This window comes from Mobula birostris, chromosome X (genome assembly GCF_030028105.1).
Source record: "Mobula birostris isolate sMobBir1 chromosome X, sMobBir1.hap1, whole genome shotgun sequence".
NCBI classification, from domain to species: Eukaryota; Metazoa; Chordata; class Chondrichthyes; order Myliobatiformes; family Myliobatidae; genus Mobula; species Mobula birostris.
In genome coordinates, this window is record NC_092402.1 from 4,618,830 (window position 1) to 4,643,981 (window position 25,152).

Here is a 25,152-nt window from a genome sequence, read left to right on the forward strand (position 1 = left end):
CCACTATAGGAAACATCCTCTCCGCATCCACTCTATCTGTGCCCTCTGGTCCTAGACTCCCCGACTATAGGAAATATCCTCTCCCCATCCACTCTATCTGTGTCCTCTGGTCCTAGACTCCCCCCACTACAGGAAACATCCTCTCCACATCCACTCTATCTGTGTCCTCTGGTCCTAGACTCCCCCACTATAGGAAACATCCTCTCCACATCCACTCTATCTGTGCCCTCTGGTCCTAGACTCCCCGACTATAGGAAATATCCTCTCCCCATCCACTCTATCTGTGTGCTCTGGTCCTAGACTCCCCCACTATAGGAAACATCCTCTGCATATCCACTCTCTCTAGGCCATTCAATATTCGGTAGGTGTCAATGAGATCCCTCCCCCCACCCCCCCATTCTTCTAAACTGCAGCGAGTCTGGGCCCAGAGCCATCAGTCACCCCTGGGTGGAGATGTTCATCTGCAAGCTACCCCTGTGCAAAAATGTGCCCCATCGAGGATGATGTTGCCGTGGGATTGTTCAGAGGAAGGGCCTGGTTTAAGGAGTTTTATCAGAAACAGTGAGAGAAAGTGTATCATTTAAATTGTCTCCGCCCTGTTTACAGATTTCTTTGTGAATGATGGAAAGAATCTGAGTTATGATTAAAATGAGGTGGGAAAGGTTCTTGCGTTTGGCCGCCCACACGCACACACAAATAAAACTTTTCAATGCTGCTTTCGAACGTTACAGAACCTGTTTTGGTCTAGCGCCTATCTGAAATAAATCAGGTCATTATTGAACGCCCAGCGGCAAATCCAGTTGCGGCTTTGCAAAAAGGTACCTCCCCTAGTAACTGTGAACGCTGGATGCCACGGACCAGTGGCAGGCTGGCAGGCGAGAGAGGGGCTAGTTCGGCTGGCTGCTCCGCGGGGTCTAAAACTAGCGGGCTTCTGAATCAGCAGCCGAGATTCGTCTGGCGTTGCGAACTTCTGTTCTGAACGCCGTATGCTTTCGATCTACACTCTCTCTCTCTCTGCGTACTAGGTGGCTGGGTTTTTGTTTCGAAGCTGCCCGCAAGGAGGCAAATCTCAAGCTCGTATAAAGCATACATTCTTTGAAAATAAAATGTGGTTTTTTTTAGACTCTTTAAACGCAAGGCAGCAAGAACGGCCAACGATGATATCAGAGTTCACACTGAATGTATGAGCAGAGTCATCAAACACTGCCCCTGGGTCACCGTACATCCTGAGTCTCGGGTGGAGACGAGAGGGCGCACAGGAGCGAGCTATACCAGCTAGTTGAGTGGTGTCACGGCAACAACCCGGCACTCAACCTCAGTGAGAACGAAGAGCCGATTGTGGACTTCAGAAAGGGAAAGACAAAGGAAAATGTACCAATCCTCATAGAGGGATCAGAAGTGGAGAGAGTGAACCTGGGCCTCTGTACCTCCCTCTGCAATTGGATCCTCGACTTCCTAACCAGAAGACCACATCTCCTCCTCACTGACGATCAATACTGGCGCACCTCAGGGGTGTGTGCTTAGCCAACTGCTCTGCTCTCTGTATACACATGACTGTGAGGCTAGGCATAGCTCAAATACCATCGATCAATTTGGTGACAATACAGCCATTGTTGGTAGAATCTCAAGTGGTGACAAGAGGGCATACAGGAGAGAGATATGTCAACTAGTGCAGTGGTGTCACAGCTCAACGTCAGTGAGACAAAAGAGCTGATTGTGGACTTCAGGAAGGCTAAGACGAAGGAAAACATACCAATCCTCATAGAGGGATCAGAAGTGGAGAGAGTGAGCAGCTTCAAGTTCCTGGGTGTCAAGATCTCTGAGGATCTAACCAGTGCAGAAATAAAGAAGGCAAGACAGTGGCTATCTTTCACCAGAAGTTTGAGGAGATTTGGTTTGTCACCTAAGATACTTCAAAATTTCTACAGATGGACTGTGGAGATTGTTCTGACAGGCTGCATCATTGTCTGGTATGGGGGGGCGTGGGGGTTGGCTACTAACAGGATCAAAGTAAGCTGCAGAGAGCTGTAAAATCAGTCGGCACCATCATGGTCACCAGCCTCTGTCGTATCCAGGACATCTTCAAGGAGCGATGCCTCAAAAAAGTGGTGTCCGTCATTAAGGACCCCCATCCACCCAGGACGTGCCCTCTTCTCATTGCTACCATCAGGAAAGAGGTACAGGAGCCTGAAGACACACACTCAGCGATTCAGGAACAGCTCCTTCCCCTCTGCCATCAGGGAAGAGGTACAGGAGCCTGAAGACACACACTCAACGATTCAGGAACAGCTTCTTCCCCTCTGCCATCCAATTCTGACAACCTCTACATATTTAAGAATTACTTAATTAATTTAATTATATATATACACATACTGTAATTCACAGCTTTTCTCTATATTATCATGTATAGCATTTTACTGCGGCCGCAAAAACAACAAATCTCACGACATTTGTCGGTGATATAAAAATCTGATTCTGATTCCTGAGATTGACTTTCTTACTGGAATTCACAGTAGATTGAAAGAAACACAATAGAATCAATAAAAAAACCGCACACAAGACGAGCAAACCACTTCTGTGGACCAACAATCCGTGTGCTGAAGACAAGAAACTGTGAAAGTGCAATAGGAGAAAAGAAATAATAAATAATTAAGCAATAAATATCGAGAAGGTGAGGTGTAGAGCCTGGAAAGCGAGTCCAGAGGTTGTGGGAACAGTTCAGTGTTGAGGAGAGTGAAGTTATCCTCACTAGTTCAAGAGCCTGATGTTTGAGGGGTAATAACTGTTCCTGAACCTGGTGGTGCGGGTCCTGAGGTTCCCGTACCTCCTTCCTGATGGTTGAGGGGTAATAACTGCTCCTGAACCTGGTGGTGTGGTACCTGAGGTTCCCGTACCTCCTTCCTGATGGTTGAGGGGTAATAACTGCTCCTGAACCTGGTGGTGTGGTACCTGAGGCTCCTGTACCTCCTTCCTGATGGTTGAGGGGTAATAACTGTTCCTGAACCTGGTGGTGTGGGTCCTGAGTCTCCTGTACCTCCTTCCTGATGGTTGAGGGGTAATAACTGTTCCTGAACCTGGTGGTGTGGGTCCTGAGTCTCCTGTACCTCCTTCCTGATGGTTGAGGGGTAATAACTGTTCCTGAACCCGGTGGTGTGGGTCCTGAGGCTCCTGTGCCTCCTTCCTGATGGTTGAGTGGTGATAACTGTTCCTGAACCTGGAGGTGTGGGTCCTGAGGTTCCTGTACCTCCTTCCTGATGGTTGAGGGGTAATAATTGATTCTGAACCTGGTGGTGTGGGTCCTGAGGCTCCTGTACCTCCTTCCTGATGGTTGAGGGGTAATAACTGTTCCTGAACCTGGAGGTGTGGGTCCTGAGGTTCCTGTACCTCCTTCCTGACGGTTGAGGGGTAATAACTGTCCCTGAACCTGGTGGTGCGAGTTCTGAGGCTCCTGTACCTCCTTCCTGATGGCAGCAGTGAGAAGAGAGCATGTCCTGGGTGGTGCGGGTCCCCGACGATGGATGCTGCTCTCCTGTGACAGTGTTTAGTGTAAGTGTGCTCAATGGAGGGGAGGGCTTTACCCATGACGGACTGGGCCATCTTTTTGTAGGATTTTCCTTTCAAGGGCTATGGGTTTTTACATAGCAGGCTGTGATATAGGCATCCGTTAGTCTCATGAGACCATGGATTTGTTCCTTGGAAGGTTTCCAGGGCCCAGGCCTGGGCAAGGTTGTATGGAAGACCGGCAGTTGCCCATGCTGCAAGTCTCCCCTCTCTACGACACCGATGTTGTCTAAAGGAAGGGCACGAGGATGCAGAGCAATGTGTGGTTAAGTGCCTTGCGCAAGGACACAACACACTGCCTCAGCCGAGGCTCGAACTAGCGACCTTCAGGTCACTAGACTGACACCTTAACCACCTGGCTACGGGCCAACACTGTGATGCAGCCAGTGAATATACTCTCCACCGCACATCTACAGAAGTCTGACAAAGTTTCAGATGTCCTGTCAAATCTACACAAACCTCTAAAGAAGTTCAGGCGCTGCTGGGCCCCAAAACAGATTGTCCAAAATGATAAAGACTGGAAAATTTAAAGTTTGTCACAAGTACATTGAAGCTTGCAGTGAAATGCGCCGTTTTGCGTCAATCAAACTTTCTGTCCCTCTTCCCTCCGGGAGAAGGCTCAGGAGCTTGAAGACTCGTACGGCCAGATTTGGGAACAGCTTCTTTCCAACTGTGATAAGACTGCTGAACGGATCCTGACCCGGATCTGGGCCGTACCCTCCAAATATCCGGACCTGCCTCTCGGTTTTTTTGCACTACCTTACTTCCCATTTTCTACTTATGATTTATAATTTAAATTTTTAATATTTACTAATTTTAACTATTTTTAATATTTAATATTTGTAAACCGGGGAGCGGGAAGTGCAGAATCAAATATCGCTGTGATGATTGTACGTTCTAGTATCAATTGTTTGGGGACAATAAAGTATAAAGCAAATGGATATTGCACTGGGGGGCAAGTGTGGCCGTGCTTCTCACTCAACTTAACGCGCCCGCAACTTGGTAGCCCTGAACCGGTCGGGTGTTCGGGAGTTGTGGGGGGAAACCAGAGCACCCGGAGGAAACCCCAGGCGGTCGGGGGGGGGGGGGAGAACGAGCCGGGCTGTCACGGGCAGCGGCAGCGATCGAACTCCTCTCAGTGGCCGCACTCCTACGCACGGGCCATCCTACGGATGCGCAGTGCGGAGCATCGCAACAAGTCGCATTACTACTTGGGGCCGTGATCCCGACTGCGGGCAGGCAGGAGTTCTCCACGACGAGGAGACAGAACTGCCCAACGCTTCACCGGCACCCTCATCAAGGACTTAGATACAGAAAGGTGGCCGGAAAACGGGGAAGGGGGCCGCTAACATAAGACACAGGAACAGATTTGGGCTGTTCAGCCCATCGAGTCTGCTCCGCCATCCCATCACGGCTGATTTACTATCCCTCTCAACCCCGTTCTCCTGCCTTCTCCCTGCAACCTGTCACGCCCTGGTTATAATCAACAGCCTTTCCACCTTCTCCTTCAACGCACTCGGTGCCCCTGACCCCTGCAGCCGTCCGTGTCCACAGGTTCACCAGCCTCCGGCTAAGAAAAAAAATCCTCCTCCATCTCTCTTCCAGCTGGAGTTTCCTCTATTTTGAGGCTGTGCTCCCCGCCCCCCCCCCCCAGTCCTAGACTCCCCCACCAACATCCTCTTCATACCCAATCTGGGCCTTTCAACATTCAACAGGTTTTGATGAGATCCCATTCTCCTAAATTCCTGAATTCCATCGTGAAGGATCCCACCCACCCTGCTCACGGACTGTCTGTCCCACTCCCGTCAGGGGGGAAGCTACGTAGCATCCACGCCAGGACCACCAGACTCAAAAACAGTGACTCTCCCCAAGCAGTGAGGCTGATCAACACCCCCACGGGTCTGTCAGGGTCACCTACTGCATCCGGTGCTCCCGGCGCGAGACCCTGGCGGGGACTGGGGTGGGGGGCCACGTTGTTCAGCACCTTTGCTCTGTCCATCACCTCGCTGTGGTGTGCGTCCTCTCTCCCTTTCTCCCACGGTCCACTCTTCTCTCCCATCAGATTCCTTCTTCTCCAGCCCTTTCCCTTTCCCTCCTGTCGCCTCCCAGCTTCTCGCTTCAGCCTTCCTCCCCCACCCACCCCGCTTCCCCTCCCTCACCTGTCAGCTTGTCCTCCGCGCCCTCTCCCCTCCTCCCACACACCTTCACCCTCACCTGTCACCTGGTCCTCCTCCCTGACACACCTTCCCCCTCACCTGGTCTCACCTGTCACCTTGTCCTTCTCCCCCTCCCCCACACACCTTCCCCCTCACCTATCACCTTGTCCTTCTCCCCCTCCCCCACACACCTTCCCCCTCACCTGGTTTCACCTGTCACCTTGTCCTTCTCCCCCTCCCCCACACACCTTCCCCCTCACCTGGTCTCACCTGTCACCTTGTCCTTCTCCCCCTCCCCAACACACCTTCCCCCTCACCTGGTCTCACCTGTCACCTTGTCCTTCTCCCCCTCCCCCACACACCTTCCCCCTCACCTGGTCTCACCTGTCACCTTGTCCTTCTCGCCCTCCCCAACACACCTTCCCCCTCACCTGGTCTCACCTGTCACCTGCCAGCTTGTCCTCTTCCCCCCCACCCCTCCTTCCTACTCTGGCTTTTCCCCACCCACCTCCCTTCCTTTCCAGTCCTGACGAAGGGTCTCAGCCCGAAACGTCGACTGTTTATTCCCCTCCATAGATGCTGCCTGACCTGCAGAGTTCCTCCAGCATTGTGTGTGTGTGTGTTCAAATACACTTTTGGCAACATGAAGTGAAATCGAATTTTACCAGGTGCCCTGGCCAAAATCAACAACCGTTAAAAGAGAGCTACTGATAGTTTCTGACATGTTGTTTACTGTTTACCGGCGCTGTGCACTGCATGCATGTCGAATTACACTTTATTGACTTATTTATGTGCTGTGTGGTGTGACATGTGTTTTGTGGGCACACTGTGGTCCAGAGGAAGGCTGCTTTGTTTGACCTTAAGACATAGGAGCAGAATTAGGCCACTTGGCCCATCGAGTCTGTTCTGTCGTTCCATCATGACTGATCCATTTTCCCTCTCAGCCCAATCTCCTGCCTTCTCCCCCCATATCCCTTCATACCCTGACTAACCAAGAATCTATCCACCTCCCCCTTAAATAAACCCAATGACTTGGCCTCCACAGCCGCCTGTGGCAACGAATTCCACTCCCTGGCTGAAGAAATTGTATATATGAACAGTCAGATGACAATAAATTTGACCTTGAGACTACACTGGGCAGAAGACAGATCAGTACATTTGCCTTCGAAACAACTTCTGTAACAACCATTGGCTGGAGCCCTGACAAGAACAGGAGAAAATCTGCAGATGCTGGAAATGCGAGCAACACACACACACACACAAAATGCTGGAGGAACTCAACGGGCCAGGCAGCATTTAGGAAGAGAGTATGGTCCCTGTTGAAGGGCTTTGGCCGGAAACGTTGACAGCGCTTTTTTTTCCCTGGCCTGCTGAGTCCCTCCAGCGTTTTTGTGTGTGTCGGCTGGAGCCTTGAGTTTGCAAGTCTCTGCAGGTCCACTGGGAAGTCGAAGGTCCTGTATCTGTGCGTCTCGGTTCCCTGGAGGCTGAAGGGAGCCTGTCCTGGAGTCGGAGGACTTACATAAGGAAATAGGAGCAGGAGTCGGCCATCTGGCCCATCGAACCTGCCCCGCCATTCAATAAGATCATGGCTGACATGGCCATGGACTCATCTCCACCTACCTGCCTTTTCCCCATAACCCTTAATTCCCCGACAACGCAAAAATCTACCCAACCTTGTCTTAAATACATTTACTAAGGTAGCCTCGACAGCATCATTGGGCAGAGAATTCCACAGATTCACCACCCTCTGGGAGAAGCAGCTCCTCCTCATCTACGTCCTAAATCTACTCCCCCTGAACCCTGAGACTATGTCCCCTAGTTCTAGTCTCACCTACCAGTGGAAACAACTTTCCTGCCTCTATCTTATCTATCCCTTTCATAATTTTATATGTTTCTATAAGACCTCCTCTCATTCTTCTGAATTCCAGCGAGTGCAGTCCCAGGCAACTCACCTCTGGAATCAACCTGACTTTGTACAATACTGTGCAGTCTTCGGCAGATTTACGCAGCTGGGAACACACATCAAAGTTGCTGGTGGACGCAGCAGGCCAGGCAGCATCTCTAGGAAGAGGTACAGTCGACGTTTCAGGCCGAGACCCTTCGTCAGGACTAACTGAAGGAAGAGTGAGTAAGGGATTTGAAAGTGGGGTGATGGGGTGAGTGAAGTTATCCCCTCTGGTTCAAGAGCCAGTGAAAGGGTAATAACTGTTCCTGAACCTAGTGGTGTGGGTCCTGAGGCTCCTGTACCTCCTTCCTGATGGCTGAGGGGTAATAACTGTTCCTGAACCTAGTGGTGTGGGTCCTGAGGCTCCTGTACCTCCTTCCCGATGGTTGAGGGGTAATAACTGTTCCTGAACCTGGTGGTGTGGGTCCTGAGGCTCCTGTACCTCCTTCCCGATGGTTGAGGGGTAATAACTGTTCCTGAACCTGGTGGTGTGGGTCCTGAGGCTCCTGAGCCTCCTTCCTGATGGTTGAGGGGTGATAACTGTTCCTGAACCTGGTGGTGTGGCACCTGAGGCTCCTGTACCTCCATCCCGATGGTTGAGGGGGTAATAACTGTTCCTGAACCTGGTGGTGTGGGACCTGAGGCTCCTGTATCTCCTTCCTGATGGTTGAGGGGGTAATAACTGTCCCTGAACCTGGTGGTGTGGGTCCTGAGGCTCCTGAGCCTCCTTCCTGATGGTTGAGGGGTAATAACTGTTCCTGAACCTGGTGGTGTGGGACCTGAGGATCCTGTACCTCCTTCCTGATGGTTGAGGGGGTAATAACTGTTCCTGAACCTGGTGGTGTGGGACCTGAGGCTCCTGTACCTCCTTCCTGATGGTTGAGGGGTAATAACTGTTCCTGAACCTGGTGGTGTGGGTCCTGAGGCTCCTGTACCTCCTTCCTGATGGTTGAGGGGTAATAACTGTTCCTGAACCTGGTGGTGTGGGACCTGAGGATCCTGTACCTCCTTCCTGATGATTGAGGGGGTAATAACTGTTCCTGAACCTGGTGGTGTGGGACCTGAGGATCCTGTACCTCCTTCCTGATGGTTGAGGGGGTAATAACTGTTCCTGAACCTGGTGGTGTGGGACCTGAGACTCCTGTACCTCCTTCCTGATGGTTGAGGGGGTAATAACTGTTACTGAACCTGGTGGTGTGGGACCTGAGGATCCTGTACCTCCTTCCTGATGGTTGAGGGGGTAATAACTGTTCCTGAACCTGGTGGTGTGGGACCTGAGGCTCCTGAGCCTCCTTCCTGATGGTTGAAGGGTAATAACTGTTCCTGAACCTGGTGGTGTGGGACCTGAGGATCCTGTACCTCCTTCCTGATGGTTGAGGGGTAATAACTGTTCCTGAACCTGGTGGTGTGGGACCTGAGGATCCTGTACCTCCTTCCTGATGGTTGAGGGGGTAATAACTGTTCCTGAACCTGGTGGTGTGGGACCTGAGGATCCTGTACCTCCTTCCTGATGGTTGAGGGGGTAATAACTGTTCCTGAACCTGGTGGTGTGGGACCTGAGACTCCTGTACCTCCTTCCTGATGGTTGAGGGGGTAATAACTGTTACTGAACCTGGTGGTGTGGGACCTGAGGATCCTGTACCTCCTTCCTGATGGTTGAGGGGGTAATAACTGTTCCTGAACCTGGTGGTGTGGGACCTGAGGCTCCTGAGCCTCCTTCCTGATGGCTGAAGGGTAATAACTGTTCCTGAACCTGGTGGTGTGGGTCCTGAGGCTCCTGTACCTCCTTCCTGATGGTTGAGGGGTAATAACTGTTCCTGAACCTGGTGGTGTGGGACCTGAGACTCCTGTACCTCCTTCCTGATGGTTGAGGGGTAATAACTGTTCCTGAACCTGGTGATGTGGGTCCTGAGGCTCCTGTATCTCCTTCCTGATGGTTGAGGGGTAATAACTGTTCCTGAACCTGGTGGTGTGGGACCTGAGACTCCTGTACCTCCTCCCTGATGGTTGAGGGGTAATAACTGTTCCTGAACCTGGTGATGTGGTTCCTGAGGCTCCTGTACCTCCTTCTTGATGGCAGCAGTGAGAAGAGAGCATGACCTGGGTGATGGGGGTCCCTGAAGACGGACACACATCAAAGTTGCTGGTGAACGCAGCAAGCCAGGCAGCATCTCTAGGAAGAGGTGCAGTCGACGTTTCAGGCCGGGACCCTTCATCAGGACTCAAAGAGGCACATTCCAAGAAAGGATCTATGGCTGTGATAGCCAGCCTGAGTCAAAATGTGGTTGAAAAGTTGAAGAGCCGAAGAAATTACAGATGGGGAGCAGTGAGAGACGGTTTCACTGAACTCCCGTCGAAGAGAAGATTTAAACTTCTTCAGTGTGGGCATCGCTGGAAGAGGCTTCGCAGTACTGAATTTAAAAACGCAAAGGATTAACCTTTGCTGACAGCATCACTGTTGTGGACCGAATCAGAGGTAGTGACGGGTGAGCTCGGATAACTTCACTCACCGCACCTCCAAGCCGGCTCTACAACCTGCAGACTCATGGCTCTCGATGTAGTGGGTAGAGAGGGAGGAACGGGGATTCGTTTAGTTGCCTGTCGTGCTCCCCGTTGCCCTGCCGAGCACTGTGAGCAAGAACGTGTGGTGACGCTTGGCGGGCTGCCCCCTGGCACATCCTCGGTGCGTTGGCTGCCAACGGTACATTTCACTGTACGCTTCAGTGTGCTTGTGATAAGTACATCTGAATTTCCCCCATCAACAAACTCATGGTCAAGACTGTAAGGATAGGAAAAGAATTGGGCCAACCGGCCCATCGAGTCGGCCCCGCCATGCCTGATTTATCCTCCCTCTCAACCCCATCCTCCCGCCTTCTCCCGGTAACCATTGACACTCTTTACCAATCAAGGATCTATCAGCCTCCGCTTTAAATACTCCCAAATGACTTGGCTTCCTCAGCTGCTTGTGGCATTGAATTCCACGGATTCACCAGCCTCTGCCTAAAGAAATTCCTCCTCACCTTTGGCTCTAAAGGGACGTCCTTGAAGGTTAACTTGCAGGTTGAGCCTGTGGTAAAGAACGCCCTTCTATTCTGAGTCCAAGACCTTCCCACTATTTGAAATATACTCCCAGTACCCACGTCCTTCGGTACTGGGTGCTTCAATGAGATCTCGACTCACCCATTGCTTCAAAAAGGCAGCATCCACCATTCAGGACCCCCATCACCCAAGACGTGCCCTCTTCTCATGGCCACCATTAGGGAGGAGGTCCTTTAACATCTGCCGGATGATGCTGAGGATGTTCTACGAGTCTGTGGTGGCCAGTGCGATCATGCTTGCTGTTGTGTGCTGGGGCAGCAGGCTGAGGGTAGCAGACACCAACAGAATCAACAAACTCATTCGTAAGGCCAGTGATGTTGTGGGGATGGAACTGGACTCTCTGACGGTGGTGTCTGAAAAGAGGATGCTGTCCAAGTTGCATGCCATCTTGGACAATGTCTCCCGTCCACTACATAATGTACTGGGTGGGCACAGGAGTACATTCAGCCAGAGACTCATTCCACCGAGATGCAGCACAGAGTGTCATAGGAAGTCATTCCTGCCTGTGGCCATCAAATGATACAACTCCTCCCTTGGAGGGTCAGACACCCTGAGCCAATAGGCTGGTCCTGGACTTATTTCCTGGATAATTTACATATTACTATTTAATTATTTATGGTTTTATTACTATTTATTATTTATGGTGCAACTGTAACGAAAACCAATTTTCCCCGGGATCAATAAAGTACGACTATGACTAGGAGCCTGAAGACACACACTCAACGATTCAGGAACAGCTTCTTCCCCTCTGCCATCAGGGAGGAGGTACAGGAGCCTGAAGACACACACTCAGCGATTCAGGAACAGCTCCTTCCCCTCTGCCATCCGATTTCTGGGTGGACATTGAACCCATAAACACTACCTCACTACTTTTTTATGTGTTTTTTTTTGTACTACTATTTTAACAGACATATACACGTCTAGGGTAACTCAGTTCTTTTCTATTTGCTTATCATGTATTTTGTTGTACTGCTGCTGTAAAGTTACGACGAATTCACGCCATATGCCGGTGAAATGAAATCTGATTCTGATATCTATGTCTTACTGTAAATTAAATGATCTTAAACCGGATTGTTCTAAAAAAAACAGGAAAACAGATTATTATCTGAATGGTGGCCGATTAGGGAAAGGGGAGGTGCAACGAGACCTGGGTGTCATTGTACACCAGTCATTGAAAGTGGGCATGCAGGTACAGCAGGCGGTGAAAAAGGCGAATGGTATGCTGGCATTTATAGCGAGAGGATTCAAGTACAGGAGCAGGGAGGTGCTACTGCAGTTGTACAAGGCCTTGGTGAGACCACACCTGGAGTATTGTGTGCAGTTTTGGTTCCCTAATCTGAGGAAAGACATCCTTGCCATAGAGGGAGTACAAAGAAGGTTCACCAGATTGATTCCTGGGATGGCAGGACTTTCATATGATGAAAGATTGGATGAACTAGGCTTATACTCGTTGGAATTTAGAAGATTGAGGGGAGATCTGATTGAAACGTATAAAATCCTAAAGGGACTGGACAGGCCAGATGCAGGAAGATTGTTCCCGATGTTGGGGAAGTCCAGAATGAGGGGTCACAGTTTGAGGATAAAGGGGAAGCCTTTTAGGACCGAGATGAGGAAAAACTTCTTCACACAGAGAGTGGTGAATCTGTGGAATTCTCTGCCACAGGAAACAGTTGAGGCCAGTTCATTGGCTATATTTAGGAGGGAGTTAGGTATGGCCCTTGTGGCTAAAGGGATCAGGGGGTATGGAGGGACGGCTGGATGATCAGCCATGATCATACTGAATGGCGGTGCAGGCTGGAAGGGCCGAATGGCCTACTCCTGCACCTATTTTCTATGTTTAAACTCCAGTGAGTACAGACCCAGAGCCATCAAACGCAATACAGGTTGTGAACATGACTAATGCCAGGCTAACAAAACAGACGGGGCACCGAGACATTACACTGAATTTCTCTCTTTATTGTGGTGTAATTTTTATAAAAAAAGACAAAGTTAATACGGTATACTACAGTACAGGACACCAAAGAGTGATGCCAAACGGGTGGGAGACGCCCATCTCGCATGTCTCCATCCTCCCGAAGCACATGAAGACCCCAGGCACGCTCTCTGGCCTTTAGGAGGCAAGGCCGTCGCGAAACAGCTCCCCGTGGCACCAAACTACAGCACTTGTTGGCAGCACCCTGGCTACGGCCATCTTGTGACACGGTTACTGAAAAGCAAAAGAAAACCACTGCAGATGCTCAAAACGTGAAATACAGAGAGAAGGCGGCCAAAAACGCTCGGTGGCTCAGGCAGCATCCCTGGTGAGGGAAAAACGGGTCAATATCGGTAATTAAACACTGAGGGAATATTACCACAACTGACTGTCCCCCTCACCGACAGGTGGGGCCTGATGTCCTGAGTGTGGCAGACTTTCTGTCCAGATTATTTAGAGATAAAGTGTGGAAAAGGCCCTTCCGGGTCAAATTAGCCATTAACCCCCCCCCCCCACCCCCACTGATTTCAACCCTCGTCTTATCATGGGACAATTTACCACCATAAATAAAGGCATCCGTTAGTCTTGTGAGACCATGGATCTGCGCCTGGAAAGTCTTCACTCTCCAGGACGCAGGCCTGGGCAAGGTTGTATGGAAGACCAGCAGTTGCCCATGCTGCAAGTCTCCCCTCTCCACGACACCAATGTTGTCCAAGGGAAGGGCACTAGGACCCATACAGCTTGGCATCGGTGTCGTCGCAGAGCATTGTGTGGTTAAGTGCCTTGCTCAAGGACACAGCACATTCCCTCAGCCGAGGCTCGAACTAGCAACCTTCAGATCACTAGTCCAATGCCTTAACCACTTGGCCATGCGCCCACAACAACCAATTAACCTAATAACTGGTACATCTGCGGTCTGTGGGAGGAACCTGGTGCACCCAGCGGGGAGGACGTACAAACTCGTTGGGGAGGATGCCGGGACTGATCTCCGAACTCCGACAGCCCGATCTGTGGCGGTGTCGGGCTGACCGCAATGCCACCGTGGTGCTGTGCCAGACTGTTAAAAGCAATTCGCCCATCGGCGGCTCGGGAGGCGGGAACCTGCCACATCTCGTGAAAAGCCTGCCCACTTCAACAGCGTGCGTGGGGGCCAAGTTGGTTGGATTACACGGTACTACAAGACCGAGACGACTCAAGGACAGTGGGGCACTGCCTGAACCCGTGTGACGTGAGCTTACAGACACCTCTGGGATGAGTGCTGCATTAACAGAGTCCCAGTGCCACAAAACCCGATTCCAGGTACACTGTGCACTGACGATGGAGATACAGCTTACAAGGAGATGATAAAATCGTGGTCCAGAAACCATTTGACAGTCAGCAAAGGGTGACAGCTTTAACGGGTGGAAAAACACACAAGGTATTCTGCAGATGCTGGAATTCTGGGGGGAAAGGGAGACAGAAACACAAGGCGATGGCTGATACCGGGAGCAGGAGGGATGAAGTAAAGAGCAGGGAAGTTGTTTGGTGAAAGGGATACAAGGCTGGAGAAGGGGGGAATCTAATAGGAGAGGACAACGGCCACGGAAGATGGTGAGTGCTCCCGGTGTTTCATGCCGTATATCAGTGAGACCCAACGTAGAGGCCGTTTTGCCGAGCATCTACGTTCTGACCGCCACAACAAGTGGGGTCTCCCGGTGGCCCACCCACTTTAATTCCACTTCCCATTCCCACCCCGACATGTTGGTCCACGGCCTCCTCTACTGTCGTGATGAGGCCACACTCAGGTTGGAGGAACAACACCTTGTATTCCGTCTGGGTAGCCTCCAACCTGATGGCATGAACGTCGTTTTCTCGAACTTCTGGTAACGGCCCACCCACTGCTTCACCATTCCCCATCCCCCTTTCCCTCTCTCACCTTACCTCCTTGCCTCCCTCCAGTGCTCCTCACCTCACCTCCCGGTATCGCCTCTCACCCTGTGTTTCTCTCTCCCCCACCCCCCCACCGCCTTTTAAAACTACTCCTCAGCTTTCCTCCCCCTCCAGTCCTGCCGAAGGGTCTCGCCCGATACGTCCACTGTACTTTTTCCCCACAGCCACTGCCTGGCCTGCTGAGTTCCTCCAGTATTTTGTGTGTGTGTGTGTGTGTGTGTGTGTGTGGCCCTGGGTTTCCAGCACCGACAGATTTCCTCGTTTGTGAAAGATAACATATAAATCAAATTCACTGAAAACTAGAGGCGGTTCTTAAAGCTAGCATCTTCGAAAGTGCGATTCAGGACAGTGCACTTAACAGCAACATCCCATAAACCCCCGTTGTCCGTCTCTCCTGATTGATGTGTCGTCATCCAACCAGGTTTCCGCTGTCCTCTGCTCGTTCACAATTAAATTCCAGTTCTTACTCAAGAGTGAGACCTTCATCTTTGTTAAAATCCTTTGCTTCTAGGAAGACAATCATAAACAAGGCGGGGACAATGGGAACATGATTGGTTGAGGACTATCCAATCAGGAGGGACGCACATCGGGGGTATAAATACCACTGGACTAGACGCTCCGAGGCATCATCCCTGATGAAGATGGCGGATTTTGACATTATACACCAGTCATTGAAAGTGGGCATGCAGGTACAGCAGGCGGTGAAAAAGGCGAATGGTATACTGGCATTCATGGCAAGAGGATTCGAGTACAGGAGCAGGGAGGTACTACTGCAGTTGTACAAGGCCTTGGTGAGACCACACCTGGAGTATTGTGTGCAGTTTTGGTCCCCTAATCTGAGGAAAGACATCCTTGCCATAGATGGAGTACAAAGAAGGTTCACCAGATTGATTCCTGGGATGGCAGGACTTTCATATGATGAAAGACTGGATCGACAAGGCTTATACTCGTTGGAATTTTGAAGATTGAGGGGGGATCTTATTGAAACGTATAAAATCCTAAAGGGATTGGACAGGCTAGATCCAGGAAGATTGTTCCCAATGTTGGGGAAGTCCAGAACGAGGGGTCACAGTTTGAGGATAAAGGGGAAGCCTTTTAGGACCGAGATGAGGAAAAACTTCTTCACACAGAGGGTGGTGAATCTGTGGAATTCTCTGCCACAGGAAACAGTTGAGGCCAGCTCATTGGCTATATTTAAGAGGGAGTTAGATATGGCCCTTGTGGCTAAAGGGATAAGGGCTATGGAGAGAAGTCAGGTACAGGGTTCTGAGTTGGATGATCAGCCATGATCGTACTGAATGGCGGTGCAGGCTCGAAGGGCTGAATGGCCTACTGCTCAACCTATGTTTCTATGAAACATCGGTTAAAATCGACACCTGTCCCCAGCTGGAAGCCCCGAGGAGAGTTTATTTGTCGTAAACGCCGGGAAGCCACCAGATCCCTTTCGTAACTAAACCCTTGTAATGTAAACAGGGAGGATTTTAACTCGAATAAAGTGTGACGACTAACTGGAATGAAATGTTTGTGTTCGTTCAGATTACTCCTTCTTTTCCTCGCCCTCCAGGGTGGGCTCCGGGAGCCCTTCCTCTGCCATCGCACTGTTGCTCTCCGTGCCAGAGGTGCTCTCGCTGGCGCCCTGCTCCACGCTGCTGTCCGTCGTGTCCGGACACCCCTCCTTGTCCTCTGGGGTCGCCGTGCTCTCCTCGCTGCTCTGCTGCGTCTCCGACGTCTCGTCGTTGCGCGGTTCATCTGGAAGTGACAACGGGGGGGGGGGGGGGGGGGGAAGAGGTGAATTACTCCGGTCAGACACAGCCATCACTCAACACTGCAGCTTCTGCAGAGGCTGGAAGTCCACAGCAACACACACGCAAACACAAACACAAAATACTCTGCAGATGCAGGGGTCAAAGTAACACTCACAACACACTGGAGGAACTCAGCAGGTCGGGCAGCATCCGTGGAAACGATCAGTCAATGTTTTGGGCTGGAACCCTTCGTCAGGACTGTAGGGGGAAGGGACAGAGGCCCTATAAAGAAGGTGGGGGGAGGGTGGGAAGGAGAAGGGTGGTAGGTTCCAGGTGAAAAACCAGTAAGGGGAAAGATAAAGGGGTGGGGGAGTGGAAGCAGGGAGGGGATAGTCAGGAAAGGTGAAGAAGGAATAGGGGAAAACAAAATGGGTAGTAGAAGGAGGCGGAACCATGAGGGAGGTGATAGGCAGCTGGGGGAGGAGGCAGAGTGAAACTGGGATAGGGGAAGGGAGGGGGAGGGAATTACCGGAAGTTGGAGAATTCTATGTTCATACCAAGGGGCTGGAGACTACCTAGACGGTATATGAGGTGTTGCTCCTCCAACCTGAGTTTAGCCTCATCATGGCAGTAGAGGAGACCATGTATGGACATATCCGAATGGGAATGTGAAGCAGGGTTGAAGTGGGTGGCTACTGGGAGGTCCTGTCTGTTGTGGCGGACGGAGCGGAGGTGCTCAACGAAGCGGTCCCCCAATCTGCGTCGGGTTTCACCGATGTAGAGGAGGCCGCACCAGGAGCACCGGATGCAATAGATGACCCCAACAGACTCACAAGTGAAGTGTTGCCTCACCTGGAAGGACTGTTTGGGGCCCTGAATGGTGGCAAGAGAGGAGGTGTAGGGACAGGTGTAGCACTTACGCTCACAGGGATAAATGCCAGGTGGGAGATCCATGGGGAGGGACGTGTGGACAAGGGAGTCTCAGGGAGAACGATCCCTGCGGAAAGTGGAGAGGGGCGGGGAGGGAAAGATGTGTTTAGTGGTAGGGTCCTGTTGAAGGTGGCAGAAGTTGCGGAGGATAACGTGCTGGATCCGGAGGCTGGTGGGGTGGTAGGTGAGGACAAGGGGAACTCTGTCCCTGTTGCGGTGACAGGAGGATGGGGTGGGAGCCGAAGAGGAGATGTGGGTGAGGGCATCATTGATGACGGCAGAAGGGAAACCACGATCCTTAAAGAAAGAGGACATTTGAGATGTCCTGGAACGGAAAACCTCATCCTCGGAGCAGATGCGGCGGAGACGGAGGAACTGGGAATAGGGAATGGCACACAGACACACACAAAATGCTGGAGGAACTCAGCAAAATCATCTACGAAAATGAATAAACAGCTGACGTTTTGACCAAAACTCTTCATCAGGACCAGAAAGGACGGGGATAGAGTCAGAAGGTTGTGGGGGTGGGAGAGGGGGGAAGGGGAGGGAGGAGGATAAGCTGGCGGGTGACAGGTGAGGGGGAAGGGATGAAAAAACTCGGAGGTGATCGGTGGGAAAGGCAAAGGGCTGAAGAGAAGAGGAATCGGATAGGGGATGGGAGTGGATCATGGGAGAAAGGGAACCCGGGGGGAGGAATCGGGCAGGTGTGGAGGAGAGAAGAGGGCGAGAGGGCAGCCAGATTGAGGAACTGAAGAAGAGGAGGAGGGATGCGAAGAGTTACCAGGGACATGGATTTAGAGTAGGGGCTCCCGACTTCTTTTTTATGCCCTGGACCCTTACCATCAACCGAGGGGTCCATAGACCCCAGGTTGGGAGCCCCTGTTCTAGATTAACCGAGGGGTGCACACCTCCAGGTTGGAAGCCCCATTTTTAGATTATATGACCATAAGACAAAGGAGCAGAACTAGGCCACTCTGCCCATCAAGTCTGCTCTGCCATTCCATCATGGCTGATCTATTAGCCTTCTCAACCCCATTCTCCGCGTAACCTTTGACGCCCTGACTAATCAACAGCCTATCAAACTCCGCTTTAAATACACCCAGTAATGTGGTCTCCACAACCGCCTGTGACGATGAATTCCACAGATTCGCCACCCTCTGGCTAAAGAAATTCCTCATCTTTGTTCTAAAGAGACGCCTGAGGCTGTGTCCTCTCTCATTACCAACAGGAACGAGCAATTATTTATTATTTCTTTTCTTTGTATCTGCACAGTTTGTTGTCTGGTTAAACACCCAAGTTGGTGCGGTCTTTCATTTGATTCTGTTATGGTTACTATTCTATAGATTTACTGAGTTTGTCCACAAGAAAGTGAATCTCAGAGTTGGATATGGTGAGATGTACGTATTCTGATAACAAATGTACTTTGAAGCACTGTTGTTGGCCAAATCAAAATGGTGACGAATTGGCAGTTGCGAAGGAGACATCATGGTTGACAAAGGCAAAGCCCTCACCACCAGTGAGCACATCGACAAGGAGCACTGCCACAAGAAAGCAGCATCCATCATCAAGGACCTCCTAACTCTCTTCTCGCTGCTGCCATCAGGAAGGAGGTACGGGAGCCTCAAGGCCCACACCACCAGGAGTACTGGGGATGGGGTGGGGGGGGGGGGGGAAGAGACACACCTAGTCCTAAGTCACCAGGCAAGATCATTTCATTCCAAACAACTGGTTTATTGATCATTACAGAATGCATCTCTGGTGCTTCCCACTCACTCTCATGTCCATCATCCTTTTCCTAACCATGATTCTCCTCTCCCTGTCCCCCTCCCCACTCCCAGTCCACAATAGAGACCCATAACAGAATCAAGTTTATCGACACTCACGTATGTCATGAATTTTTTTTGTTTTGTGGAAGCAGTACAGTGCAATGGATAAAATTACTACTGTACTGTGCAAAAGTGTTAGGCACCCTAGCTATAGATATGTGTCTAACACAACTGTATTTACATTTATTGTGTTTTTTAAAAATGATTGTATTCTTTATCTTATTTTGTTCTGCATCGGATCTGGAGTAACAATTATTTTGTTCTCCTCTGCACTCGTGTACTGGAAATGACATGAAACAATCCTGAATCCCGAGGTCACTACATCACCGTCAGCTGAGGAACGAGGCTGGCAGAGGTGACGGCGGTGGGACTGACACACTTCTCAAAATTCTGCAGATTTGAGACTAGTTCCCACAGACTGGCAGGAAATATAACCCGTACTAAAAGGTGGGGAGGATGTCGGTAAAGCAACAGGAAAAATAAAACTGTTTAGCCCAAGGGAAGATGCTGGTAACCAGGCACTTTAGCAATATAGTAATACCATTCACATGGATTAATGACAGAGGCACCACATTTAACAAATCCTTTAAGAATTTTTAATTTTTGAAACTGTAACCGGCCTAGAAGACAAGGGCACAGTTGTGTTCAGAATTTCAGAAGGCCTTTGTTAAAACGCCACGCAAGAAGTCGTTTAACAAAATTAACAGCATCCGATATTGGGAGTAAATATATTAGCCTAGATTTGGGATCGGCTGGTTGGCAGAAAACAGAAAGCCAAGGGGGCAAAGTTTCCAAGTTCAAAGAATGTCGCAGTGTATGGCCGTGACATTCGTCTTCTCCACGGACAGCCACGAAACAAAGAAACTCCATGGAGCCCGTTTAAAGAAAAGCATCAACCCCCTACCCCCACCCCCGTCCCCTCCCTTTCACAGAGATTTATTCTTAATATTATTTATTAGTTCATGATAGCTAGCCGGTGGCTCCTGGAGAAGCTTGAGAAGTTTTGTTCACTACTGAACTATGATTCTACGACCTACGGACTCACTTTCAGCACCCCCCTGCTGCTCTCCGACTCTTTGACCATGGTCTCACCCAGATCCTCTTTCCTGACCCCCCACCCCACCTGTTCATTCTGCCACCTTCCCCCTTCCTTTTCCAGTCCTGGTGAGGAGACTCAGCCCGAAATGGCAGCTGTTTATTCATCTCCATGGATGCGGCCTGACCTGCTGAGTTCCTCCGGCATTTTGGGCGTGCGTGCGTGTGTGTGTCTGCGTGTGAGTGTGTGTATGTGTGAGTGTGTGTCTCTGTGTGTATGTGTATGTCTGTGAGTGTGTGTGTGTGTATGTGTCTATGTGAGTGTGTGTGTATGTGTGAGTGTGTGTCTCTGTGTGTATGTGTCTGTATGTCTGTGAGTGTGTGTGTATGTGTGAGTGTGTGTCTCTGTGTGTATGTGTCTGTATGTCTGTGAGTGTGTGTGTCTGCGTGTGAGTGTATGTGTGAGTGTGTGTCTCTATGTGTCTGTATGTCTGTGAGTGTGTGTCTCTGTGTGTATGTGTATGTCTGTGAGTGTGTGTGTGTGTCTATGTGAGTGTGTGTGTATGTGTGAGTGTGTGTCTCTGTGTGTGTGTCTGTATGTCTGTGAGTGTGTGTGTGTCTGCGTGTGAGTGTATGTGTGAGTGTGTGTCTCTGTGTGTATGTGTCTGTATGTCTGTGAGTGTGTGTGTGTCTGCGTGTGAGTGTGTGTATGTGTGAGTGTGTGTCTCTGTGTGTATGTGTCTGTATGTCTGAGTGTGTGTGTGTGTCTGCGTGTGAGTGTGGGTATGAGTGTGTGTCTCTGTGTGTATGTGTATGTCTGTGAGTGTGTGTGTGTGTGTGTGTATGTGTCTGTATGTCTGTGAGTGTGTGTGTACGTGTGAGTGTGTGTCTCTGTATGTGTCTGTATGTCTGTGAGTGTGTGTGTGTCTGCGTGTGTCTCTGTGTGTGTGTGTGTATGTGTCTGTATGTCTGTGAGTGTGTGTGTGTGTATGTGTCTGTATGTCTGTGAGTGTGTGTGTGTATGTGTGAGTGCGTGTCTCTGTGTGTGTTTTGTGTGTGTGTGTGTGTGTGTGTGTGTGTGTGTATGTGTGTCTCTGTGTGCGTGTGTCTGTGTGTATTTTGTGTGTGTGTGTGTCTGTGTGCCTGTCTGTGTGTGTGTGTGTGTGAGTGTGTGTGTGTCTCTCTGTGTCTGTGTGTCTTGCCTGATAACTCGTTCTTGTGACATCATTTATCTGCACAACTCATCTTTTTTCACACATCAGCTGTTTGCCAGTCTTTGTTCATACAGACTTCCATAAATTCTATTGTATTTCTCTATTTTTTCATAAATGGCTGCAAGAAAATTAATCTCAGAGTAGTATATAGTAACATATTTAAAGGAAGTTTACAAAAATGATTCCAGAATTGAATGGCTTGTCAGATGAAGAGCGTTTGATGGCTCTGGGCCTGTATTCACTGGAATTCAGAAGAATGAGGGGTGACCTCATTGAAGCTTATTAACTGGTGAAAGGCCTGGATAGAGTGAAAGTGGAGAGGATGGGAGAGTCTAAGACCGGAAGACACAGAGTCAGAACACAGGGACGTCCCTTTAGAACGGAGATGAGGAGGAATTCCTTTAGCCAGAGAGTGGTGAATCTGTGGAATTCATTGCCGCAGACAAACTGTGGAGGCCAAGTCTTTACCTACATCTGAGGCAGAGCCTGCGAGATAATTGATCGGTCAGGGCATGAGGGGATACTGGGAGAAGGCAGGAGATTGGGGCTGACAGGGAAACGGATCAGACATGATGAAATAGCGGAGAAGACTCGATGGGCCGAATGGCCTAATTCTGCCCCTATATCTTATGGTCTTGTATACGTACTTTGATAGTAAATTTTGCCATCAAGTATTACACTCCTACCATCAGGCTCCCGAACCAGCGTGGATAACTTCGCTCACCTCAACTCTGAGCTGATTCCACAATCTGTTAACTCACTTTCAAGGACTCTAAAACTTACTTTCCCGGCTTTATTGTATTTCTCTGTTCTACTGCAAATAGAACCATAGAAACCACAGCACAGAAACAGGCCTTTTGGCCCAAATTTGGCTGTGCCGAACCATTTTCTGCCTAGTCCCAGTGACCTGCACACGGACCATATTCCTCCATACACCTCCCATCCATGTATCTGTCCAATTTATTTCTAAATGTTAAAAAAGAACCCACATTTACCACCTCATCTGGCAGCTCATTCCATACTCCCACCACTCTCTGTGTGAAGAAACTCCCCCAATGTTCCCTTTAAACTTTTCCCCCCTCACCCTTAACCCATGTCCTCTGGTTTTTTTCTCCCCTAGCCTCAGTGGAAAAAGCCTGCTTGCATTCACTCTGTCTATACCCTTCATAATTTTATATACCTCTATCAAATCTCCCCTCATTCTTCTACGCTCCAGGGAATAAAGTCCTAATCTATTCAACCTTTCTCTGTAACTGAGTTTCTCAAGTCCCAGCAACATCCTTGTAAACCTTCTCTGCACTCTTTCAACCTTATTTATATCCTTCCTGTAATTTGGTGACCAAAACTGCACACAATACTCCAGATTCGGCCTCACCAATGCCTTATACAACCTCATCATAACATTCCAGCTCTTATACTCAATACTTTGATTAATAAAGGCCAATGTACCAAAAGCTCTCTTTACGACACCACTTTTAGGGAATTTTGTTTCTGTATTCCCAGATCCCTCTGTTCCACTGCACTCCTCAGTGCCTTACCATTAACCCTGTATGTTCTACCTTGGTTTGTCCTTCCAACGTGCAAGAAAATGAATCTCAGGGTCAAATATGGTGACGTGTACACAGCGGTAACAAAATTTACCTTGAACTTGGGTTTCCGAGTTGGAATGCTACGACTGAGGGGACAGAGATCGCTTCTGGGGGAGGTGTTCACAAGCCACACTCAGTGGCCACTTTATTAGGTACGCCGGCTCACTAATGCAAATATCTGATCAGCCAATCACATGGCAGCAACTCAATGCATAAAAACACGCAGGCACGGTCAAAAGTTTCAGCTGTTGTTCAGATCAGACATCAGATTGGGGGGAAGAAATGTGATCTCCGTGACCTTAACTGTGGGATGACTGCTGGTGCCAGATGGGGTGGTTTGAGTATCTCAGAAACTGCTGGAACTCCTGGGATTTTCACGCACAACAGGCTCTGGAGTTTACAGAGAATGGTGTGAAAAACAAAGAAAAAAACACCTGGTGAGCGGCAGTTCCGTGGGCAAAATTAGAGAGATCAGAGGAGAATGGCCGGACTGGTTCAAGCTGACAGGAAAAGATAGTAACTAGAATACCCTATGTGTTAGTATTGGTGTGCAGAAGGGCATCTCTGAACGCACAAAACACATCGAACCTTGAAATGTTTGGGCTACAGCTGCAGTAGACCATGAACATACACTCAGAGGCCACTGTATTTGGCATCTACTAAAGTAGCCGCATACTGTATATGGTACGTACTTGGACAATAAATTTACAATTAACTTTGATTTTCCGGGAGTACAGTGACCAATTAACCCTCTAACTGGTACGTCTTTGGACTGTGGGAGGAAACCCACGCGGTTTACGGGAAGGACATACAATCTCCATACTGCAGCTGTACAGGGCCCTGGTGAGACCACACCTGGAGTACTGTGTACAGTTTTGGTCTCCAAATTTGAGGAAGGACACTCTTGCTATTGAGGGAGTGCAGCGTAGGTTCACGAGGTGAATTCCTGGGATGGCGGGACTGTCATATGTCGAAAGATTGGAGCGACTGGGGTTGTATACTCTGGAATTTAGAAGGCTGAGAGGGGATCTTATTGAAACATATAAGATTATTAAGAGATTGGACACGCTGCAGGCAGGAAGCATGTTCCCGCTGATGGGTGAGTCCAGAACCAGAGGCCACAGTTTAAGAATCAGGGGTAGACAATTTAGAACAGAATTGAGGAAAAACTTTTTCACTCAGGGAGAGGTGGATGTATGGAATGCTCTGCCCCAGAAGGCTGTGGAGGCCAAGTCTCTGGATGCTTTCAAGAAAGAGGTGGATAGAGCTCTTAAAGATAGGGGAATCAAAGGTTATGGGGATAAGGCAGGAACTGGATACTGATTGTGGATGATCAGCCATGATTACAGTGCATGGCGGTGCTGGCTCGAAGGGCTGAATGGCCTACTCCTGCACCTATTGTCTATTGTCTAACCACACCTGACACCCGATACTGCATCTTACCGTTGTAATTAGCATACAGGAATGTCCAGAACATCAACATCGTTCAATCTGTGAAAAATTACTCATACAGACTGACAAACAACCAGTATGTAAAATAAGAGAAATCGTGCCAATTATGTAAAAAAAAAATCAGAATTTCCTCTTGTGGGGGAGTCTAGGAACAGGGGCACAGCCTCAGAATAGAGGGACGTCCCTTCAGAACAGAGATGAGGAGGAATTTCTCTAGCCAGAGGGTGGTGAATCTGTCATTGGTTGTATTTACAGCGGAAGTTCATAGGTTCTTGATTAGTCAGGGTGTCAAAGGTTACGGGAGAATGGGACAGAGAGTGATGTTAAATCAGTCATGATGGAATGGCAGAGATTTGATGGGCCGAATGGCTCAAGTCTTCCCCTACCATGATCTTCAATAAATAACTCTGAGAACACGAGTTGTAGAGTCCTTGAAAGTGAGCCTGTAGTTTGTGGGATGGCTTCAGTGTTGAAGTGAATGAAGTTATCCCTTCTGGTTCAGGAGCCTGATGGCTGAAGAGTAATAATTGTTCCTGAACCTGGTGGTGTGGGTCCTGAGGCCCCCGTACCTCTTTCCTGATGGTTGAAGGGGTAATAACTGCTCCTGAACTCGGTGTGTGGGTCCTGAGGCTCCTGTACCTCCTTCCTGATGGTTGAGGGGGTAATAACTGTTCCTGAACCTGGTGGTGTGGGTCCTGA

At 49.7% G+C, this 25,152-nt stretch overlaps 1 protein-coding gene across 3 annotated transcripts in view; it reads right to left on the bottom strand.

Annotated features, from left to right (window-relative positions):
• Window positions 1–12,696: 12,696 nt before the first annotated feature.
• The window catches only part of smarce1 (SWI/SNF related BAF chromatin remodeling complex subunit E1), a 128,267-nt gene continuing 115,811 nt past the window's right edge, over window positions 12,697–25,152 (bottom strand). For all 3 annotated transcript variants that reach the window (XM_072249723.1, XM_072249724.1, XM_072249722.1), the window contains 2 exons: window positions 16,172–16,411; window positions 12,697–12,967 (listed from right to left, as the gene is read on the bottom strand). In XM_072249723.1, the coding sequence (XP_072105824.1) occupies window positions 16,200–16,411 (212 nt within the window). In that variant the 3' untranslated portion in view covers window positions 12,697–12,967; window positions 16,172–16,199. The remainder of the gene's footprint in view (window positions 12,968–16,171; window positions 16,412–25,152) is intronic.